The sequence below is a fragment of the Dipodomys spectabilis genome, unplaced genomic scaffold (assembly GCF_019054845.1).
Source record: "Dipodomys spectabilis isolate Male_0828 unplaced genomic scaffold, ASM1905484v1 ptg000288l, whole genome shotgun sequence".
Taxonomy (NCBI): domain Eukaryota; kingdom Metazoa; phylum Chordata; class Mammalia; order Rodentia; family Heteromyidae; genus Dipodomys; species Dipodomys spectabilis.
This window is the reverse complement of record NW_024870965.1, coordinates 6,415,240-6,435,352: the sequence shown is the minus strand read 5'-3', so window position 1 is coordinate 6,435,352 and position 20,113 is coordinate 6,415,240. Positions and strand designations below refer to the sequence as shown.

The following is a 20,113-nucleotide window of genomic DNA, read 5'->3' as shown; positions in this document are numbered from 1 at the left end:
TTACTGGAATCTGGAAAGCACATTGGATGTGGCTTTCCAGCAATGTCAGCTTGCTAATGCAAGGGTATATGCATAGAAGAACTTGGTCTGAGACTTATTTCCTCATAATACAACCTGGAGACAAGATTTTGTAAGAGGAAACCTGTAGCCCTGCCTCTGAACTATGGAAGGCTATGTATATCTACCAAAATAACAGCACATAACCAATCAGCATGGGTGAGTTAGAAAATGGGAATTCACATAATATGACTTACTTGGCCAATTTACCCATGTTCCCTTCTTAGCTGTGAATGCTCACAAAGAGGAATGAAGGCTACAGAAGGCTACTGAAGTGGTGGTGATGGGGACTCGCGACATGCAGTAAAACAAATTTCTTTCCTCACCCCACTGCAAGAAAGCTCATCATGCTGCGGCTACCCTGCCAAGCACGGTGAGTGGTAGAACGCCTGTCTAGACCACTAAAGCAGCATTTCTGACACTGGAACTGCATCTGGGGAAAAAGTTGACAGGTGTCAGCCCTTGTCTTTGGGGTGCCAGGGGAACAGCTCCCTGGAAGAGCTCAAAGACAGACAGTAAACTGCTGACGCTGCTTCCTAGTATCAAAAGCGCCTGGGCATAGAGAACCCTGGGACCCCCAAACTCAGAAACCGTCCAACTTGGGAGATTTTCTGCTTCATGTCTCAGTCAAGGAAACTGAGGTTAAGAGAAACATGGTGAAGCTAGTCAAGGCACCCAGAAAGCAAGCCCTTACCCTGAATTCAGTCGAATGGCCCAATTTTTAACTCATTTCCCTCAATGGCCGCTTAATTTATCTCCCCTAAAGATCATCGGAAGCCAGTGGCTCCACCTCAGGCCACGACCACATCCCCACCCCACCTCAGCATGCTCCCAGGACAAGCACAGGTTAGCCTGCGGTAACATCCAAGGTCACCTTCACTCTACCTGTGTCTGCTATCTTGGATTAAGTCCCAGGCAAAGAAAAGTTTATATTGGAGCAACAGGAACCAGCAACAGGCAATAATGTGGGCTGCTTTTGATTCTAAAATGTCAATACACCGTTGTTTTCTTTCCAGAAGATCAATATGAAAATACTGATGTTGGAAAGACAAAAGTACTTACACATTGGCTTTGACCTAAATTTTTCAGGTCCAAGATCTCTGGTTGGAATTCATTTCTTTCTTTGGATAATTCTGGCAGAGAATAAATACACTGTCTCAAAAGAGAGAGTAAACCAAATTAAATCTGTTCAGTGATTTCTCATGGGACAAAATCTAATCTAAGCAACAAAACTCTTCAGACCTGAAGAAGCAGGAATGTGCTTGATTTTTTTTCTGTAAAATCTGAAGAATTTTGAGGCTCTGACTTCCTTGATAACATTACAGATATTCAGAACTCCATTTGTTTGATCTGTTTTGGTTCCTCCAATTATAGTTGAATATTGTGTGTTTAATGTACTTAGAAAATCAGGAAATCACACAGAACTGGGGATTTTTGCTTGAAAGTTTTACCTATAGTAATAAATGCAACTGAAAAATATTCTCAAGTATTTTTCGTCACACATACCATCTTCCAAGATTTGATATTGAGAAGAAGAAAAACAAATTTGAAAGTAGTGTAATGAGCGTTGCTTTTAATTAGACACTAATATGAAACAGCCTACTTTCAAGTACCCCACTGATGGAGTAGAAGTCTAAACATGGGAACTGTAATAAAAATATGATCGACAGAAGCTAGACCGCATGAGGTCCAGAACCCTGATGTACTGATGAAAGTAATCCAATATAGGATGGAAAGTACTGGATCTGCCCAGTGTTATACATCTGCCAGAGCCTCATCCCCTCTCATGTCTAAAACACAAGGTCAAGGCCAAGATTTGTTTCAAATCAGAAGCGAGCTGAAAGTGATAAGGCAGACAGATCTACATTCCACTGTACAGTGTTAGAATACCGAGAGTGAGCCATTCTCCAGTGTACTGATCCACGTTTAAAACCTTTTAAAAAGTGGGGTATTGACTTACCCATAATAAACTGTTACTGTAAGACTTAGATGAGATCATTAGTACAAAGGTCTTAATAAAATGGGCCAGTATGGCATAAGCCTGCAATAATTGTTAGCCATTATGTTTTCAAATTATTTATTAACTTTAAGTAGTTGTACAAAAGAGGTGCCATTTAACGAGGGGGTTTTAGAAAAGTGCATCATTCCTATTGTCTAAGGAGAGATGTGGACACCGTGACTCCACTCCAACCTCAGAGCTTACGTGCACACATGACCAAAGGAACCACACTAAAAATTCAATCCATATCGTCATTTTGCTTAAAAAATTAGAACCTCACAAACATTACAGGAAGAACATTTTAAACTGGAAGCAGGGCTGTGTTTAAGATCTATTCAATCTGTCTTTAAAATGAGCATCTGAGCTCATACTCGCAGGCCATTCAAGTCACTCAGTTCACTGTGTGGTTTGGCATCTTTAGAATGGCTATCCCAGGAACTCACCCTGGATTGTAGTTTTAACAGAGGATGAGCCACTGGGTTTACTTCTATGCCATCAAAACACCTCTCCTCTACATGGGTCCAGTTCATATTGACAGGTAGCTGGCATGCAACTACAATGAAACAAATGTACCGCACCCTCTCTTGTGCTCTGGGGCCTGGAAAGGGGGTCTGAGCCCTGCCGGAGCTGTGGCCAAGATTTGAAAGGACTGCTACAGGGCAGTGGTGAAGCCTGGTGGGAGGCCCTGGGTCCGTGGGGCGTGTCCTCCAAGGGGCCTGGCAGGGCCTGCGCGCTCCTTTCTTCTGTCCAAGCATGAGCAGCGCAGCCTTGCCTCCCCATACACTCCCTGCCAGGATGTGCTACCAAGTCTAAAAGCAGTGGGGCTGAGCAGCCCAAAGCGGGAGCCACGACGGCCCTCTCTCGTCATAAGGAGGCTGCTTCTGTCGCGGTGAAAAGCCGGCTGCCGCGGCAGGGTATTCACCGCGCTCAGCCCTGTGTGGCAGGCCTGGCTTCTGGGAGGCGCGGCTGGGCTGCCCGGTCTGTGCTGTAGGAGAAGGGGCTGGCGCTCCTGTCCACACGGCTGCACAGGGGTGGCTAAGGTGCAGGGCCCAGGAAGCCTCAGAGAGCAGGGCAGAGCAGGGCGCACAGATGGAACCAAAGGAGGGGCACGCACCACATCTTCCACTGGGGATGCTGGGGCCCAAGGAGCGGCGCCTCGCTCCCTCTGTGATCGAGAACTCATCCGCTAATTAACATCCCCCAGACAGGTCTCTGACGGGGATGTCTGAAATGCATACCAGCACCACGGCCTAATTATGGCCTCAAAGCTGAGTGTCCACTACGGGGCAGCAAGCAGGTCCACAGCGCAGCCCTGACCCGCAGGCCAGGTCTGGTCTGAATGGGGAAGCAGCATGGCCAGGAGGTACTGCCTCCCAGGCTCGGCACTGATTCACCAACACAGGACGGTCACGCATGCACACACACGTGGCTTAATGGTAGAGCACTGTCTTGGTGTGCATAAAGCCTTGGATTCCTTCCCAGAATCACAAAAAATTAAAAATCAATCAATCAATATGTCAGAGGAGAGAGCTCCGTGTCGGCCCTGGACGCAACTTTCCCTTCAGGTTGTCTCATTCTGGCAAAGAGGAAGCTGGACAGCCAGGCCACCTGAAAGCAGCAGGGGAAAGAAAGGCCAATGCCAGTCAAGCCTGGGCACACCCAGAACAATGCAGCCGACAGAAGAGGTGACCTCAGTCCACACTGCACAGCACAGGTACGGTTGCATACTTTGTCACCACAGTGACATTTTCAATCTGAGCAAAGGGTAAAATCCTTCCGGTGAGTCTACACATACATACCCTCTACGCTTCACAGAGATTTACTATATGTGCACACACATATGTGCACACATGTGCACACACACATGCAGCCGTGAGGCCAGCCATGGAAATCCAACTCCATGCAATTAACCTGGGCTGAGCTGGGGACCACTAGAAGTCAAGTCCAGGAACGTAAGCTCTGCTAGAATTTGCTTCTTCTTCCCACAGCCATGGGACCCTGAAGGAGTCAATTAAAGCTCAGCCTTCATTTCTTGTTCTGCAAAGTAAAGCTACCTGCTCCGCTGAGTTATAAGCACTGAATGAGCAATTATGAGAGTAGTCACTTCAGGCATTAAACATTCTATATAAAAGTCATCGATTCCACACTCTGTGTGACATTTTCTTTTTGTTTTCCCTCCCCTTGAGTTGCCTACTCAATCTTCCGCTTTGCCAAAGACCCTTCTATCCTGGAAGTGATTTATCACAGTGACAGGTGCTTTTCTTCCCTCCAAATATGACCCTCACCAACAAACAACAGGGACTTTTTCTCTGGAGTTTACATTGATTTTGTAAAAATGCTCAACCAAGCAGATGGAGCCTGAATCAAATAGAGAAGACAGAACAGGAAACTGTTCTGATAGGAGCCTTGCAACAGATGCACGAATGGAACCAAAGCTTCGCGGCACACTTTTCTATCTCACCCAGGGTGTTTGGCTCTCGCGGCTGCCCTGGGAAGGCAGGTCCTGGAGAGGCTCCTGGGTCATCACAGGTCTCCGTGGTCAGGAGGAAGGATCACCAGTACCTGCCCGCCTCCCTGTATCTCCCAGCTAAGGGCCAAAGGCAGCTCCATCTGGTGACGGGACCCAACACAGTGTGCCATCCTGTGGCCTCTGCCCCATGGAGACTCAGTGTTGTGTTGATCGCTCCATTTCCATGGGGATAACAGACACAATTCTAAGGTGTCTGCTTGTCTTTCCTTATTTCACTTAGGTTTGAAAATAAACAGCTCCTGTGGGCTGAGTCTGTCAGTAGGCTCTCTCATATAAATCCGCTCTACTGGGAGATTTTAATAGAAAAAGGAAGTTAGGGGCACAAAGGGAGAGACAGAGGGAAGGAAGGAGGGAGGGAGGGAGGGAAGAAAGGTGGGAACGGGAGGGAGGGAGGGAGGGAGGGAGCATGCAGGCTGGCTCCAAATTCCTGGAACAATCTCCAAGCTGCAATTTGAAACAAAGTCCCAATCTAGTATCCAAACAATGCTCCAGAATGGGTTCCATTTTGGGATGACCTTTCTTTTCCTCCAGTCTGGTGTGTGAGCCCAACACTGCAGACAGGGGTCCATTGTGGAAGGAGCGGGAGTAAGAGCAGGAGAGCTGGTGCCCCAGCTGTTCGGGGAAGTGGCTCAGGGTCCGCTCATAGGGTTAGGATGTACACCAACTGGAGCCAAGAGGGTGAATGTGATTTGTGAGGGATCACTTGGTGGGCGGGAGAGAGAGCTGTGGGGAGAAGCAGTTAGGGATGGTGGTGAACACCTGTAATCCCAGCACTGGAATGCTGAGACAGGATAGAGTTCAAGGCCAGTCTTAGCTGCACTGTGAGATCCTCTCTCAAACAAACAAAAACCAGGCAATGTAATACTTACCCCACTAGTTCTTTTAGAACGGGGCCTCACAGTACCCCTACCTGGAAGCCGGGGAGCACATGTACCTCCAGCGCAGTAGCCACCGGTGGGAACACAGGTATGACCATCACCCCACCCAGTCAGGAGACAGGCGGAGACAAAACCTGAGGACAGAGATTCTGCCGCACCCTGTCCCTCTTACACCAGGGCATGCCGTCTACTCATTCCACAGGCCAACTTCGTAAAGATGTGCCTTCCACAGATGACCCCATGTACATCACCCCCCCCACACACACACACAGAGCCTGTGTGCCTTCCACAAATTGATCCCACGTACATCACCACACACACACACACACACACACACACACACACACAGAGCCTGTGTGCCTTCCACAGATTGATCCCACGTACATCACCACACACACACACACACACACACACACACACACACACACACACACAGCCTGTGTGCCTTCCACAGTTTGATCCCACGTACATCACCCCCACACACACACACACAGAGCCTGTGTGCCTTCCACAGATTGATCCCACATACATCACCACACACACACACACACACACACACAGAGCCTGTGTGCCTTCCACAGATGATCCCACGTACATCACCACACACACACACACACACACACACACACAGAGCCTGTGTGCCTTCCACAGATTGATCCCACATACATTATCACACACACACACACACACACACACACACACACACACACACACACACACACACACACAGAGCCTGTGTGCCTTCCACAGATGACCCCATGTACATCACCCCCCCCACACACACACAGAGCCTGTGTGCCTTCCACAGATGATCCCACGTACATCACCACACACACACACACACACACACACACACACACAGAGCCTGTGTGCCTTCCACAGATGATCCCACGTACATCACCACACACACACACACACACACACACACACACACACACAGAGCCTGTGTGCCTTCCACAGATTGATCCCACGTACATCACCACACACACACACACACACACACACACACACACACAGAGCCTGTGTGCCTTCCACAGATTGATCCCACGTACATCACCACACACACACACACACACACACAGAGCCTGTGTGCCTTCCACAGATTGATCCCACGTACATCACCACACACACACACACACACACACAGAGCCTGTGTGCCTTCCACAGATTGATCCCACATACATCACCATACACACACACACACAGAGCCTGTGTGCCTTCCACAGATTGATCCCACATACATCACCACACACACACACACACACACACACACACACACACACACAGAGCCTGTGTGCCTTCCCCACAGCTGACCCCGACATAGAGCCCTTGCTCTACGTTACTTCTGGAGGGAAACATGGCCGCCATAGTCTCATTAGCAAGCGTGGCCACCACACACGTGGTTGCAGAGACGCACCATTTGGCTTTAGGCCGCCGTCCTGGCAAACGAGAGCCCACCCCGAGGGCAGAAGAGCCCTTGGGGTCTGTGAGCAAGGCTGCGGGCGCGGTGAGGGGCTGGGGGAGTACTGAGGAGAGGAAACCGCTCAGCTTCAGCAGACACTTGCTCGCATGTCTTGCAATAATCACCGTGCTCAGCCACTCTGCCTTCGCTGGTTGTGAGAGCGTCTTCCCCTTGTCCTTGCGGCAAGCTGACGTGAGCGCTGGCCCTCCGGGGAAGGAGGAATCATCCGATGTTGGCTTTGTGTGAACACGTCGGAAACCTGGCCGTGAACTTTTCTCTGTAGGAGGGGCAGAGCCCGTGGCTCGCTGGAGGCAGTCCGTGGCGGGGTTGTGACTTCCCCGACGGGTCACGGTGGGCTTCCCGGTGGGAAGAGGCTGCGGTGGGAGACGGTGCTCGTGTGGCATGTGAGCTGGAGGATGCTTTGGGAGTTCCATTGTTCTCCAGACAGATCCACTGCAACACAGGGACAGATCCTGACATTCCCGTGCCAGCTGGGCTGGGCTGCAGCAGCCTCCGTGCCCAGAGCGGGCTGTGGGGCTGTTTGGAGGCCTGTGCCACTCACAGTCCGTGGAGAACCCCGCCGGCGGTGAAGACCAACCGGGCCGGGAGCTTGCCACCACTGGCCTGCGTGGGTCCTGTGTGGACGCCGCTTTCCAGAAGAGAAAGATGCCACACATGGGCGGCCTTGTATTTTAATGTGTCATTTTCTGTCATTTATTTTCTATTGCTGGGAGAAAATGATTTGTGCTCTTTTCTAATGGGTGCTGACATTTTTATTATTTATTTCTCTCTCCATGTTGGATAGCAATCTGCAATGGTAATAGTTCACCTCAGCCATCTTCATGCATAGAAGCTGGGGATAGAAACCATTTCAGCCAGGCAACATGACTAGCCTCATCATTATTGTTGTTGTTGCTGCTATTATATCGGTTTCACTGGGGACTGAACTGAGGATGCTGTGCTTGCCGCCGGCCATGTTGGCTTTCAATATTTTTCAGCTGCCCGGCTGATCCTGTTTGGCCAGCTTTGGGCCATCATCCTGCTGCCTATGCTTTCTCCATGGCTCGGATTAGTCATGTAGCACCACATCTGGCTCACATCTTTACGTGCTCTTCTCAGTTCTAATGACTAAAATCTACACACAGGACCACTGCCACCCAAATTAATGGCTATATTCACATTTCTTTCAATGGGGCTCTTGATAATTGCCAGAAGTAGAGACTGAGTGTGCAGCTCTTCACAGAAAAGAAAACCAGGGAGCGGAGATGGCAGGCAAATGATAACAAGCAGTAGAGCTGGAAATACAATCCTTACTTGGGAACTGAAATATTTTAAGTAGGAAAACACATACGCAACCCCCAGCCCAGCCAGCACATGTGTGGCATGCTGTAAGGACGTCACAGGGGTCATTGCTGGCGGGCCTTAAGTGTAATTCTGGCTAATCACACTGGTGATTAGCTCACCAGCGACGAGGGTGAGCACCCATCTGGGGTGTGATTTCCTTTGAGGAAACAGAATCAGTTGATTTCTAAAGTCTCTTTTACTGAGCAGATTGAAAGATTCCAAGGGTTTGTGCCCGAACTTTAGATATTTCTTTTTTTTTTTTTTTCAACTTCCTAAAACTGGTAGACTTCAACTACTTTAGCAGGGGGAACATTCAAAGAATCCCACATTCTTTGCAGAATGAAGAACTCAGAGACGGAGTGCTGAGCACAGTTCCAAAACCCAGCACTAACCCAGTCCACTGACCCCGCTACAGCTCCAAGTCAGAGTGCCTAGCAAAGCTACACTCGAAGTTTGTGTGCTGGTGAAGGGACACACACACCACACCACAACTCTGCAAGATGTGGTAGTCTGTTATGTCATACAAATGGAGAATTCCTTGACTGCTTAAGTAAAATTCATCCCATCCATTTTAAAGACGTTCTAAGAATGCTGGAGTCTGAAGTTGAAGCCCAGGTTGCTCCTGACACTCCAGCCTCTGTGTCTGGGGCTGGCCTGGTGGGAAATCCTCCTGCTCATGGCCCCAACGCCAACAGCCCGCTCTACACACAGCTTGGTGGCTCTCGTTGCTTGGGAGTTACTTCTTATTTCTATGGAAATCTGTGGTTTACAATCTTATCTGTGAGTCTCCATTCTTGCATGGTTGGGTGTGGTTTGTGGGGATGGGGCGCTGACCCATAGCCTTACACAAGCCTTAGCAGCAGCCCTGAACTGAGCCCTGGCTAGAGCGATGCCAGGCCTGTGGCTTCCTGGGGGTTAACTGCAGCTCCACTCCCTCCTCCCCAGGTCTGCATTCCTCTCAGCTGGCTTCCAGACCACACCAATCCCATTTTTCTTTCTTTTGGTTACTTCTTTCTTGAGTTTGCTCATTATCTCGTTATATTCCTTTCTTCAAAAGGGGTTACTTTCTACCACCCTCTGCAGTCTCCTCTCAAGCTACTTTCTGTGTGTGGAAACAGTACAACTGAGTCACACGTGGCAAGGCTCCACCCACTGCTTACAAATGTCTGTCCTTCCTAGTCCTTTCCGTACAATTACAGGCCGGGGTGTGTGGGGAGAACAGGAAATAACAACAACCCCCAAAATCGTCGTTAGAAGACACAGGTAACAGACTTTACACGACTAACAAGTATCTTCTGTCTCGTATGCCTGGGGACTTGGAGCTCAACCAAGTAAAACATGTGTTTCTAGAGCCTTCCCATGATGTTTGCTTCCATGAGCTCACTGTTGGAACCCAGTCAATAGGAAATGCTCCCATCTCCATCCCATTGATGTTGTTTTGTCACCTCTGTGACCTTACTCTGCATACAACCCTGTCCACGAGCTGAGGAACCCTCTCACGTGACCACCTGCCCTGCCCACCGCCCCTGGGAGCCAGCTCCAGGTCCACTCCACCTCCTCCCGCTCACGGTGAATGCCCCACCCTGCATCCCACCCTCCCCAGACAGCCAGACCTCAGCAGCTGTCTCCACAAGCGGCTGTGCTCTCAGTGGGAGAAAGTCTCCCTTCAGAAACCACCCTGGACAGGTCCTGATCCGTGCGCCTCCGCCCACCACCTCGGTGCCCCCCCTCGCACCCAAACAATCTGAGAATCCAGACAGTGACTCCCAAATGTCTCCCCAGGGCTACTCACTCATTATCCACCCAGAAGGATCGTGCTACTCATTATCTACCCCTCCCACAGTCAGTCAGAGGAACGCGCTCAGCATGCAAGGCAGAGCCTGGCAGGAGTCCACCAGGAGCCCAGCCGTGGCTCCCACGTGAGCTGCAGCCACCTCTTCCCAGTAGGCTTTCTTCAATTTAACTTTGGAACTGATGCCCGTTGGCAGCATGAGGGGTTCCCTGCAGTAATTCCAGACGGCCCCTGCCCCGGGTCCTTCTCTGTGCTGTCCCCTTGCCTGACAGACACAGGGGCCAGCTCGCGGAGCGGGCTGGAAAAACACGCACCGAATGAGTGACTGAACCAATGAACCACGCATGACTTTTGTATTTTCAGCTTAAAACACATTAGAAGGACAAGGACACATCTCTTGGTGGCAATACAGAGCCGGCGCCACTCCAGGACGCACCATGGACTCTACAAGCTGCAGAGCCTTCTAGAAAGTGGTAGTGTGGCACAGGACAACACACACCTTGTCCCGGTCGCTCCTGACCCCGCGGACGTGACACACAAACAGCTGTGCTGCCCGGCCTGTGGATATGAGCAAACAAGGGCGACGGGTGCACGTTCAGCACAAATGGAAACTTTCTGAATTTTTAATCATAGTGAAGTCAGGGCCTCAGGCTTGCTGGGCAGGCACTATACGCTTGAGCCATGTCTGCAGCCCTTTTTGCCTTAGATATTTTTCAGATAGGGTCATGTTGTTTCCCCCCTCAGGAACGGCATGGAACCCATCCTCCTACCTACTCCCCCGGCAAGCGGGGATAACAGGCGTGCACTACCACAGCAAGCTCCTTTAGTGAGATCAGGTCTTGCTAACTGCCCAAACTGGCCTCAAAACTGTGATCTTACCGCTCGTAGTTGGCTTTACCAGCACGTACCACCAGGCCCAGTCCTTTTTCTGAATATGTTTGATCCATGGTTGGTTGAATTTATGAATATGGAACCTATAGATCCAATGCCAACTGCAATTTGCACTTTGAAAAAATGAATATCCCCAAGCCAAGAGACTGCATCAAGCACAAGTTGTAGCTCCCTGGCTGGGCGAGGCTGGGTGGTGAGCCGTCAGCAGGGCCTGGGGCCATGCCCAGCATTGAAAAATAACCTGGTCCTGTGTAATCGCAACCCAACTCTGGAGGTGTGGCCATTTTTCAGATAATTCTGAGCAGAGCAACTGATGCCCTCCGCTCCCCTGTGAAACACAGGTCACGCGCTGCCCACACCCTGGTGTAAGAGGGTCTTCTAAGAAAAATGTTTTCTTTCAAAAAAATGTTAGCCGGGCTGGGCAGGTGGCTCTGTGGTAGAGTGCTCACCTTGCATGCATGTGGCCCTGGGTTCCATTCCTCAGCACCACATAAGCAGAAAAAGCTGGAAGTGTGCTGTGGCTCAAGTGGTAGAGTGCTCGCCTTGAGCTGAAGAGCTGAGGGACAGCGCCCAGGTCCAGAGTTTAAAAAAAAAAATGTTAACCGATACATGAACATAAGTTGCAAATATGATCAGGATACTGTGCAACATTCACTGCATGCAAGGACTGCATAATATTTAAATTAGGTTGGACATATTTTGCCTGTCAAACACTCATCATTTCTTTATGGGGAAAACTTCCAGAGCCCTTTGTTGCAGCGTTTTGAAATGTGTCTTCCATTGCTGATAATGCACCAGCAGAGAGCAGTGCCTTGCTCCTCAGCTACGACTAAGTACCCACAAGGCAATGCTTCATGAGCCAAACCACCACAAACTTGTCCTTCACTGATGCTTAACTAATATTAAGATAAAATTCACATACCAGAGAGTTCATCACTTTAAGGCTACGACTAAGTGCTTTTTCATAAACTTGTGGAGTTACGTAGGAACTCCCGAGATGCTGAGGCAGCCGTGGACGCCAGCCCTTCATCATGCCCTGCTCTGTGACCAGCCCCCTGTCCCCTCAACACCCCCACCTCCCAGGACACCACTGGTGCGTCTGTATCCCAGGGTGCTCCTGTTGGAGCTATGGTGCATACTCGGTGCATGCTGCCCTTCGAGTCTGCCCTGGTCCACCACGGTCTTGGCAAGGCCTGCACCGCTGTGGCCAGCACCACCCTACATGGCGGACATGTGGGCTGTTTGGGTTGTTGTTGCTGGAGACACTGTTTGGTAGCCTTGGTATCAGCTGACGGACAGTTGGGTTTTCTCTGCTTTGGGGCTCCTAGGACCATTCATGCCAAGGCTCGTGAAGCACGCATTGGCACTCCTCCTGTGCGAGCTGAGTGAGCGCAGCCGTTACGTCACCGACTCTGTGTGAGCTCGAGGATCACTTCCCCCTCCCCCACTAAACATGCATCCGATACACACCTTGTACGTCTGTCTCCACCCCCTCGCCAGCTCTCATCCCACTCACTAGTGACCTCCAGCCTCCGGCTCCTGTGGAACCTCATGATGCCCCACCACACACAGGGGCCCAGGACTCTCCTTCTCAAGCACCCAATGCTTCCTCAAAAGAGCTAGGGCCAGGAAACTGTCTAGTGAGCTGGCACAGTGCGACGTCTCCATGGGGAAGCGGGCGGGGAGGGGGAGGATGAGCAGCTGTTTGGTCATCGCCCCAGTGCCTTTCCATAGCTACCAAAACACCTAGCACTGGTTACTTTGTGAAGGGAAGAGGTTTTATCTGTATCAGAATGACAGTGACACAATGCCAACCTCTCATTAGAACCCAACGTAGCAGAGAAGCAGAAGAGTCAAAGGAATGCATCATTCTCTTCAACGACAGCTACTTCACTACAGCACTACTTCACACGAATCAACCTGCTCTCCTGAGTCCTAACCCAGCCCAAGACACAAGCACTGATCTCTTCTGGGGTCGGTCGGTACCCTTGTCACATCATTACCTCCCCCTCGGCTAGCTGCTGGGGTCCAAGCTTGCACCCCACGGCCGGCAGGGCCCGGAGCACGGCCACTTGGGCGTCGATGAAGGTCATCCACAGCGAGCAGGACTCTGCCGGCAGCGCCTGATCACAGTGTAAGTTCTGAGTGGGCGTGAACTACGCGAGTGAATGGAAGGGTGATGACCACCATAGTGCACAGTCATCTGTGGGGACAGGGAAACGCCATGACCAAAAGTAACACAAAAAGTTATTTTACACAAAACGCATCCCAGCAGAGCGGAGCTGCGGCCGGGGTGCCGCAGAGGGGCGGCCCTGTGGTCTCCGCTGCTCACTGCTGGGAGCACAGTCAGAAAATCATTACTGACCTGGAAATACATGGTTAGAGAGAAAAATTCCCAGCCTATTTGTTAGGAGGTCTCAGTTCATTTTTTTTTTCATGTTTGGTTGGTCGTGAAGCTTGAACTCTGGGCCTGGGCACTGGCCCTCAGCTCTTCAGCTCAAGGCAAGCGCTCTACCACTTGAGCCACAGTGCCACTTCCAGTTTTCTGAGTGGTTTATTGGAGGTAAGAGTTTCATGGACTTTCCTGCCTGGGCTGGCTTTGAACTGTGATCCTCAGATCTCAGCCTCCTGAGTAGCTAAGATTCCAAGCATGAGCCACCAGTGCCCAGCAGTTTGTTTCTTTTTATTTTGAATTAAGCACCAAGATATTAATAGCAGTTACTGGGATTTTTTTCCTTTTTGTCTCCATTTCCTTCTCCCTTCTTCTAGCTCACCGTTAAGAATAGGTTCAGCCAGATGCCGATGGCTGGCACTGGCAATCCTACTCAGGAAGCTGCACTTGAGGACTGCAGTCCAGAGCCAGCCCAGGCAAACAAGTCCACGAGACTCTATCTCCAATTGATCGATCACCCAAGAGCTAGAAATGGAGGTGTGCCACACACAGCAGAGCACCAGCCTTGAGTGAAAAAGTCAAGTGAGAACTTGAGTCCCTGAATACAAGTCCCATTTAAAATGGGGGGAGGTGGGGGAGAGGGAAAATGAATTGCATAACTTAAAAACCAAGTGCAGAGGGATGGCTCACGCGGTGGAGTGCCTGCCCAGCAAGGGTGAGGCCGGCACGGCAAGCCCCCAGGAAAGTCAAAAACCTGCTTTTAAAAATGAGAGCCCTGAGAACTAAGCCATAAAGACTCATCACAAAGCCACTGCGCACTCACTCCAAACAAACAGCTTGCGGCACACAGAGAAGGCTGCAGGCCGAGACCTGGCTCCGTGTGGGAGCATGTGCTCAGCGCGAGTAAGACGAGGAATTTAATCCCCAGCACCAAATACATCCCGGAGCCAACACTCATACCAACAAGAGCAGGGAGGCGGGCTGGTGCTTGCCCTGGGGCGTCTGTACAGAGCGAGCTGAGGTGCTAGGCGTGGGCTCCTGGCTGCTGTAGGAAAGTCACCCTGTGCCTGTGGCAGAGCCTACGGTGCAGAAGAGGAAACAGAGGCACATGTAAGCACTTCAGGAGAGCATCAAAGGTACACACAGGCCTCGGAGCTCAGAGAGGGCCTCTGGAGGAGCCGAGACTTGAGAGGTGGGGAGTTGATTTGCTTGAGTGTCTGAACACAGAGGGTGAAGAGACGCCAGAGAGAGGTGAGCATCTGATTCTCCATCATCCCTTGGAGGGAGCGCACTGTTCTCTGCATAACAGGGTGCACATGTCTTACTACTAGAAAGGTAAAGGACTCCATTCATTAAGTAGTTCACTCCAAGAATGCTCCACAAGATTCCCCTCATCCCCAAGCAGGAACCAGTGGGCACCCCGCATGGGTGGAGCCGCACCCGGACCCCTCTCCCTCCACAGCTGTGTCTGGCTGGCTTTCTGACTGTGCGCTGTGCTCCTGTGCCCTTGCTCACTGCCTGCCCCCCGCCCCCGCCCCAGAACCATCAGAACGTCACCTCTAAGAGAGCAGGCGGTTGCTCCTGTCCCAATGAACCCAAGCACCAGGAACCAGGCCTGGTGCTTAATAAGCATTCCTCTAATTAATTAATTAGTCAACTAATCAACGTGAATGTCATATATCCAGAGAAAACACCTACACGGAGATGTGTGACAGGAAGTCACTAATGAGTACAAGCTTTTATCTCTAGAGAGAGCATATTTTAATATGGTAAAACAAAACTTGTTGAAAAATAGATATTAAAAACATGTACTGACATTTGAGAAGATCGCTGTGACTTTCGTTTTGACTTCGATCTCTCTCAACGTGTCTTCTAGGTATCATAACTTTGAAAACAATTCTCAAAAGCCCAATAGGCTAATTTAGTCATCTTTTTCACACTGTCCCGATTGGATAAGTAATAAATTTAGAAGCCAATATAAGAATAGGCTCTGACTTTTCTGTTTTTCCAAGACTGGATATGAAACCCAGGGTCTTACCACCGGCCCTGGCTCTGGCCCCAACCACTCAACTCTCCTGAAAATGTTTCAAGTAAAACAGGAACAAAATCCACCTTGAGCCAATTCTCAAACAAAAGATGGCATATATCTAAGCAAGGCAGGGGGAGACTCATGAGAAACTGGAAACAGCACCTGCAATCACTCAGCAATGACTTCAAACCAGGCACCAACGGGCAAGCAGCTGGACCACATCAAGATGGCCATCTTGTCCTTCAGAAGCAGTGCTTCCGGAGCAGCCGCTCTTCACTGGTGCAGTGGGGCTTCAGGTCCCTGCGCTGGTGTCCAGCAAGTGAACCACCAGCTTGTCTTTCCATTAAGATGAGAGGCAGGAGCTGCGAGTCAAGGAGAATGCCCCCTGGCAGTCTCCCAGGAGCACCTCTGCACCACCATGCCCACCCTCAGCAGAGACAGGGAACGGCCCAGGCTAGAATCTGAGGGTGCACAGGCTGATGGGGGACACAGAGGCCACTCCAGCCCAGAGAGCGGAGGGCTAGCACAGCCACCTATTTCCTTCTACCCTAGCTGTGAAACAAAACAACAATATGTATGCAAGTGTACATTTATTACATATTTTAAATTAGATGTGTATATTGTACGTACGTGTGTATACATTTACATTGAGATACTGAACACACAGCCCCACTCAGAACCTCAGTTTTGATTGGGATTGCTACTGCCTGGCTTTACAAGAAATATCACTCAACTCAATAACAAGTATCTCTGTCTCCTCCTTCCCTTTTCTCCTATTTTCTCTTTCCATCTCCCTCTCCCCCTCTCTCCCTCCCTTCCTCCCTCTCCACCTGCTCCTCTATCCCCTCTTTCTTGTAATGATCCTGACTACTCAGGAGGTGAAGACTGAGACCGTTTCGATCCCAAGTAACGGAAGTCTACAAGACTCAACAGAAAACACTGGGTGTGGTAGTACATGCCCACCATCCCAGCTACAACAGGAAGTAGAAAGAGGATCACAGTTCAGGCTGGCCAAGGAAAAAAACCTGAGAGCTGGTTTCAAAAATATACCTCTCCTCTTTCTTATATCATTCTGCTTACATTTTTATGCACAGATGTTGCTTAATTTGAAACGCTTGGAGCTATACTTTTGAGGCCTTATTTGTTTTGTTTTGTGTTGTTTGTCTGCTTGCTTGTTTGAGGCAGAATCTCACTGTGTAGTTCAGGCTGGTTTCAAACTCCTGATCTCCTGCCTCAGCCTGAGTGCTAGGCTTACAGACTCACGCCACCGCGCCAGGCTGACACTTCGACTCTGGGATTCTCTGCTAACATAGGGTCACATGTGAGAATATTATTTATCTTTCACTTCCTGTCTTCCTTTCCTAGGATAATTCACTACAAAAGTGTTCTTTATGATAGCTCCTGATAGACTAAAAATTCTCACTTTTGCGTTTTGCTAACCAGCACTGTACACAATGCCGTATTTATATAACGGATCTTCTCTCATTGCATAGTGTTCATGCAGCCCCCTGGAGTCCACGCAGCTCTGGCTGGCCTGGGGGTGGAAACAGGGCTACATTAGACAGGGAGATTGTTCTTGCAGCTTCATAAAGACTTAAAACATTTTGGTAACTCAGTTTATATTTTAAAACAGGATTTCAGAGGTCTTAAAAAATACAGGAAACTCTGTTGTATGGAGGAATAAAAGACAAAATCTTCACCAGAAGAGTTTAAGCAGCCGAAAGATGTCAAATTTAAAAAGTAAAGACATCCATTTAAAAAAATGAACAAAATCTGGTGCTGGTAGCTCACATCTGTAATCCTAGCTGCTCAAGAGGTTGAGATCTGAGGATTGTGGTTCAAAGCCAGCCTGAGCACAAAGTCTGTGAGAATTTTATTTCCAATTAACCACCAAAAAGCCAGAAGTGGAGATGTGACTCAGGTGGTAGAGTGCCAGCCTTGAACAGAAAGCTCAGGGCCAGGGCCTATGCCCTGAATTCAAGCCTCAGGACTGGTGGGAGTGCGTGCACGCATGTGCACACGCACACACACACACACGCACACACATGCACGCGCACACACACACAGGAAAAATCTAGCAAGATGTCACTATAAACTGTCAGCCGGCTCAGACCGCATTCAGCATTGCTATGAGATCAGAAAAGCAGGTGCTTGCCTCGCATGGCTACATCACTGGCAGCCTGAGAGCCACAGAACACCCGCCCTCCCCCGCAGTGATGCCCTTCCCAGCCTGCAGACTAAGGAAACAGATGGACATCTGCATAGATCTATGGGCAACATGCGAGGATGCACACGGCACACGGCGTCACTGTCAACAGAGCACTTGCACACAGCGCAGCGTGTTCACTAAATACCATCCTTGGAATGAAATAGTCTGCAGCTCTGGAGGTGTGTCTATTTCCGAACATCTGAAATGACACGGAAAAATGTCCCAGAGATGCCATTGGTGGAGAACATTCCGCATACGCATGGGAATCTCTGCAGCTGGCCCCAGGCTCCGGGGGATATGGGTCCAGGACCCTTGCGCTTGCCCCGTCCACAGAGCCTCAGCCCCTTATGTGAAGTGGCGCTGAACAGATGAATACTACATGGGTCAAAGACGGCACTGAGTCTTTATTGTATTTTTTTGTGCTGTACTAGCGCTTGAACTGTAAGCCTGCCCACTGTCCTGAGCTTTTTTGTTGAAGTCTAGCACTGTGCCATTCAAGCCCTACCTCTACTTCTGGGTTTCTGCTGGATAATTGGAGATAGGAGTCTTATGGCCTTTCCTGCCCAGGCTGGCTTTGAACTGTGATCCTCAGATCTCAGCCTCCTGAGGAGCTAGGACTGCAGGCGTGAGCCACGGGCACCCAGCAGGACCCAGTAGTGTTTGCACAGAACCACACACAGCTTTGTCTCTGGATCCCGCCTAACCTGTAACAATGTGAGTGCTATGTGAGCATCGTTAGGTTCACACACCACTGACATGCTAACAGACACCTGCAACATAACTGATCTGATAATTACCAAAATTCAGATCGGGTTGGGGGAGGGGAGCTCCTCAGGTGGAAGATCACCCTCCACCGTGTTTCCTCTGGGTCTGAGCAGCCACGTCCTACAGGAGGCCCAGAGAAGAGCACCAAGGCCTCGGCAGGCCCAGACAGCCCAGTGGGACAGCCCCACCAGACCCCAGAAGGCCACCCCAGTTCTCTGGCAACATGCACCCCTCTTCACGAGTTCAGTCGTCTCCAATACCCAGCCCCCTGCATCCAGCAAAGCTCCCGTTCTTGGAGAAGGCAGCCGGGGAGGCCGCCCTGCTCACCGTAGGCATTTGCCCATGCTTGCAACTGTAAGTGGAAATTTACGTGGTATGGTTTTTAAAAAGTGATAGATGCTCAGCGGTTCAGAACTAATTCCAACTCATTTAAAACCAAGCAAGGGGCGGTATCAAGAGACAGGCTATTAATGCAAATATGACCTGCAGGCAGCCGGGAGCAGGCATATAAAGAACAGAACCAAGAAGGAGGTTGATGGGCAACTATTCCATTTTTTTAGTGCTTTGAAAAACCAAAAAAGAAAAAAAAGAATTTTTTTTAAAGTGTATGATAGTTCCTGTCTGTAATCTCAGCACTCAAGGGGGTAGCAAATTCAAGGCCTGCTATGTTAATGATCACAACACAATAAAAAAGAAAGCATATGCATACCACCTGACATTTCCATCTCCTTGAGCTCCATGCTTTGTCCCTAATGAATGAGTTGTAATCTAGGTTGAGTTTCCTGTTTCCCAGAGCATTAGTCCACATTAGAAGACAAAACCTAGATGAGACTTTCTACAGCTGCATTGACAGGGGCTTCTCCCAACTCAGAACCTGCCAGGCTAGGCCACCAGGTCCTTCCCGGCCCCTCCTCTGCAGGTCCTCCGTGCTCACCCAGGCAGGAGTCTGCAGATGAAATGCTTTGCTAAAGCTTTACTCCAAGGCTCTCAGGTGTGGTGTCTGAGGCAAACTCCTAAGTTCTGTTCAGCCCGGCTTTCTGCTCAGTTACCGAGGCCTGTGAGTACCTCAGAAGGAGACAAAAGGAAGAAAACCTATTAGGACAAAAATGGGCTTTTTTTTTTTTTCTTTCCCTGTTCTTTTCTTTCCGGTTCACATAACAAGCTGTGGAGCAAGAATCATGAATGCATCTGGAAGGGGCAGGTAAGGCTAAAACATAGCCCTATTTTATTTCCATCCTTCTTCAGATGTCCCTCCATTCATGCTCAAAAACACAGACACAAGAAGTGTTTAGAAGATAAGTAGGAGGGCAAGCTTAGTTGCCGCCGGACTGCTTGAATGCAGCCCGTCTAATTGCTTGAGAGACTACAGAAGTTTCCCACTTAGCCATGACTTGAGTTACCTGTGGTCACCTGCAGGTGACAGACAAATGAATTAAAGTGGCGTGATAAGCATCTCACTCCATCCTGCTCAGCACCACGGCCATCTTACCCATTCAACTTCCTCCAATATAGTCAGCCTACCTGATTCCTGGATCTGTTACACAGAGTTGCAGCCCAATGTGTGTGAATGAATGGATGAATGAATGAATGAATTTAAAACTCAAAAGAAAATTTGAAAACAAAAATGTTACATTCTGCTCAGTTGATGATTTAGACCCACGATGTTGATATGAATGTGTGTGTGAGATCTGTCATTTCTCTGGCTTCAATTCTGTGAAAACTCTACCTCTCCCAGGCAGCAAATGGTACTCGCTCCCAGCAAGGT

The 20,113-nt window shown here is 49.7% G+C and overlaps 2 protein-coding genes across 2 annotated transcripts in view; both read right to left on the bottom strand.

Annotated features, from left to right (window-relative positions):
• Window positions 1-7,330, bottom strand: part of LOC122126728 (kinesin-like protein KIF26B) — a 117,667-nt gene extending 110,337 nt beyond the window's left edge. The window contains exon 1 of the mRNA XM_042701191.1: window positions 6,882-7,330. Coding sequence (XP_042557125.1) covers window positions 6,882-7,330 — 449 coding nt within the window. The remainder of the gene's footprint in view (window positions 1-6,881) is intronic.
• A 2,787-nt stretch (window positions 7,331-10,117) lies between these two features.
• The window catches only part of LOC122126727 (kinesin-like protein KIF26B), a 165,816-nt gene continuing 155,820 nt past the window's right edge, over window positions 10,118-20,113 (bottom strand). The window contains exons 7-8 of the mRNA XM_042701190.1: window positions 12,957-13,109; window positions 10,118-10,327 (exon numbers count right to left, since the gene is read on the bottom strand). Coding sequence (XP_042557124.1) covers window positions 10,118-10,327; window positions 12,957-13,109 — 363 coding nt within the window. The remainder of the gene's footprint in view (window positions 10,328-12,956; window positions 13,110-20,113) is intronic.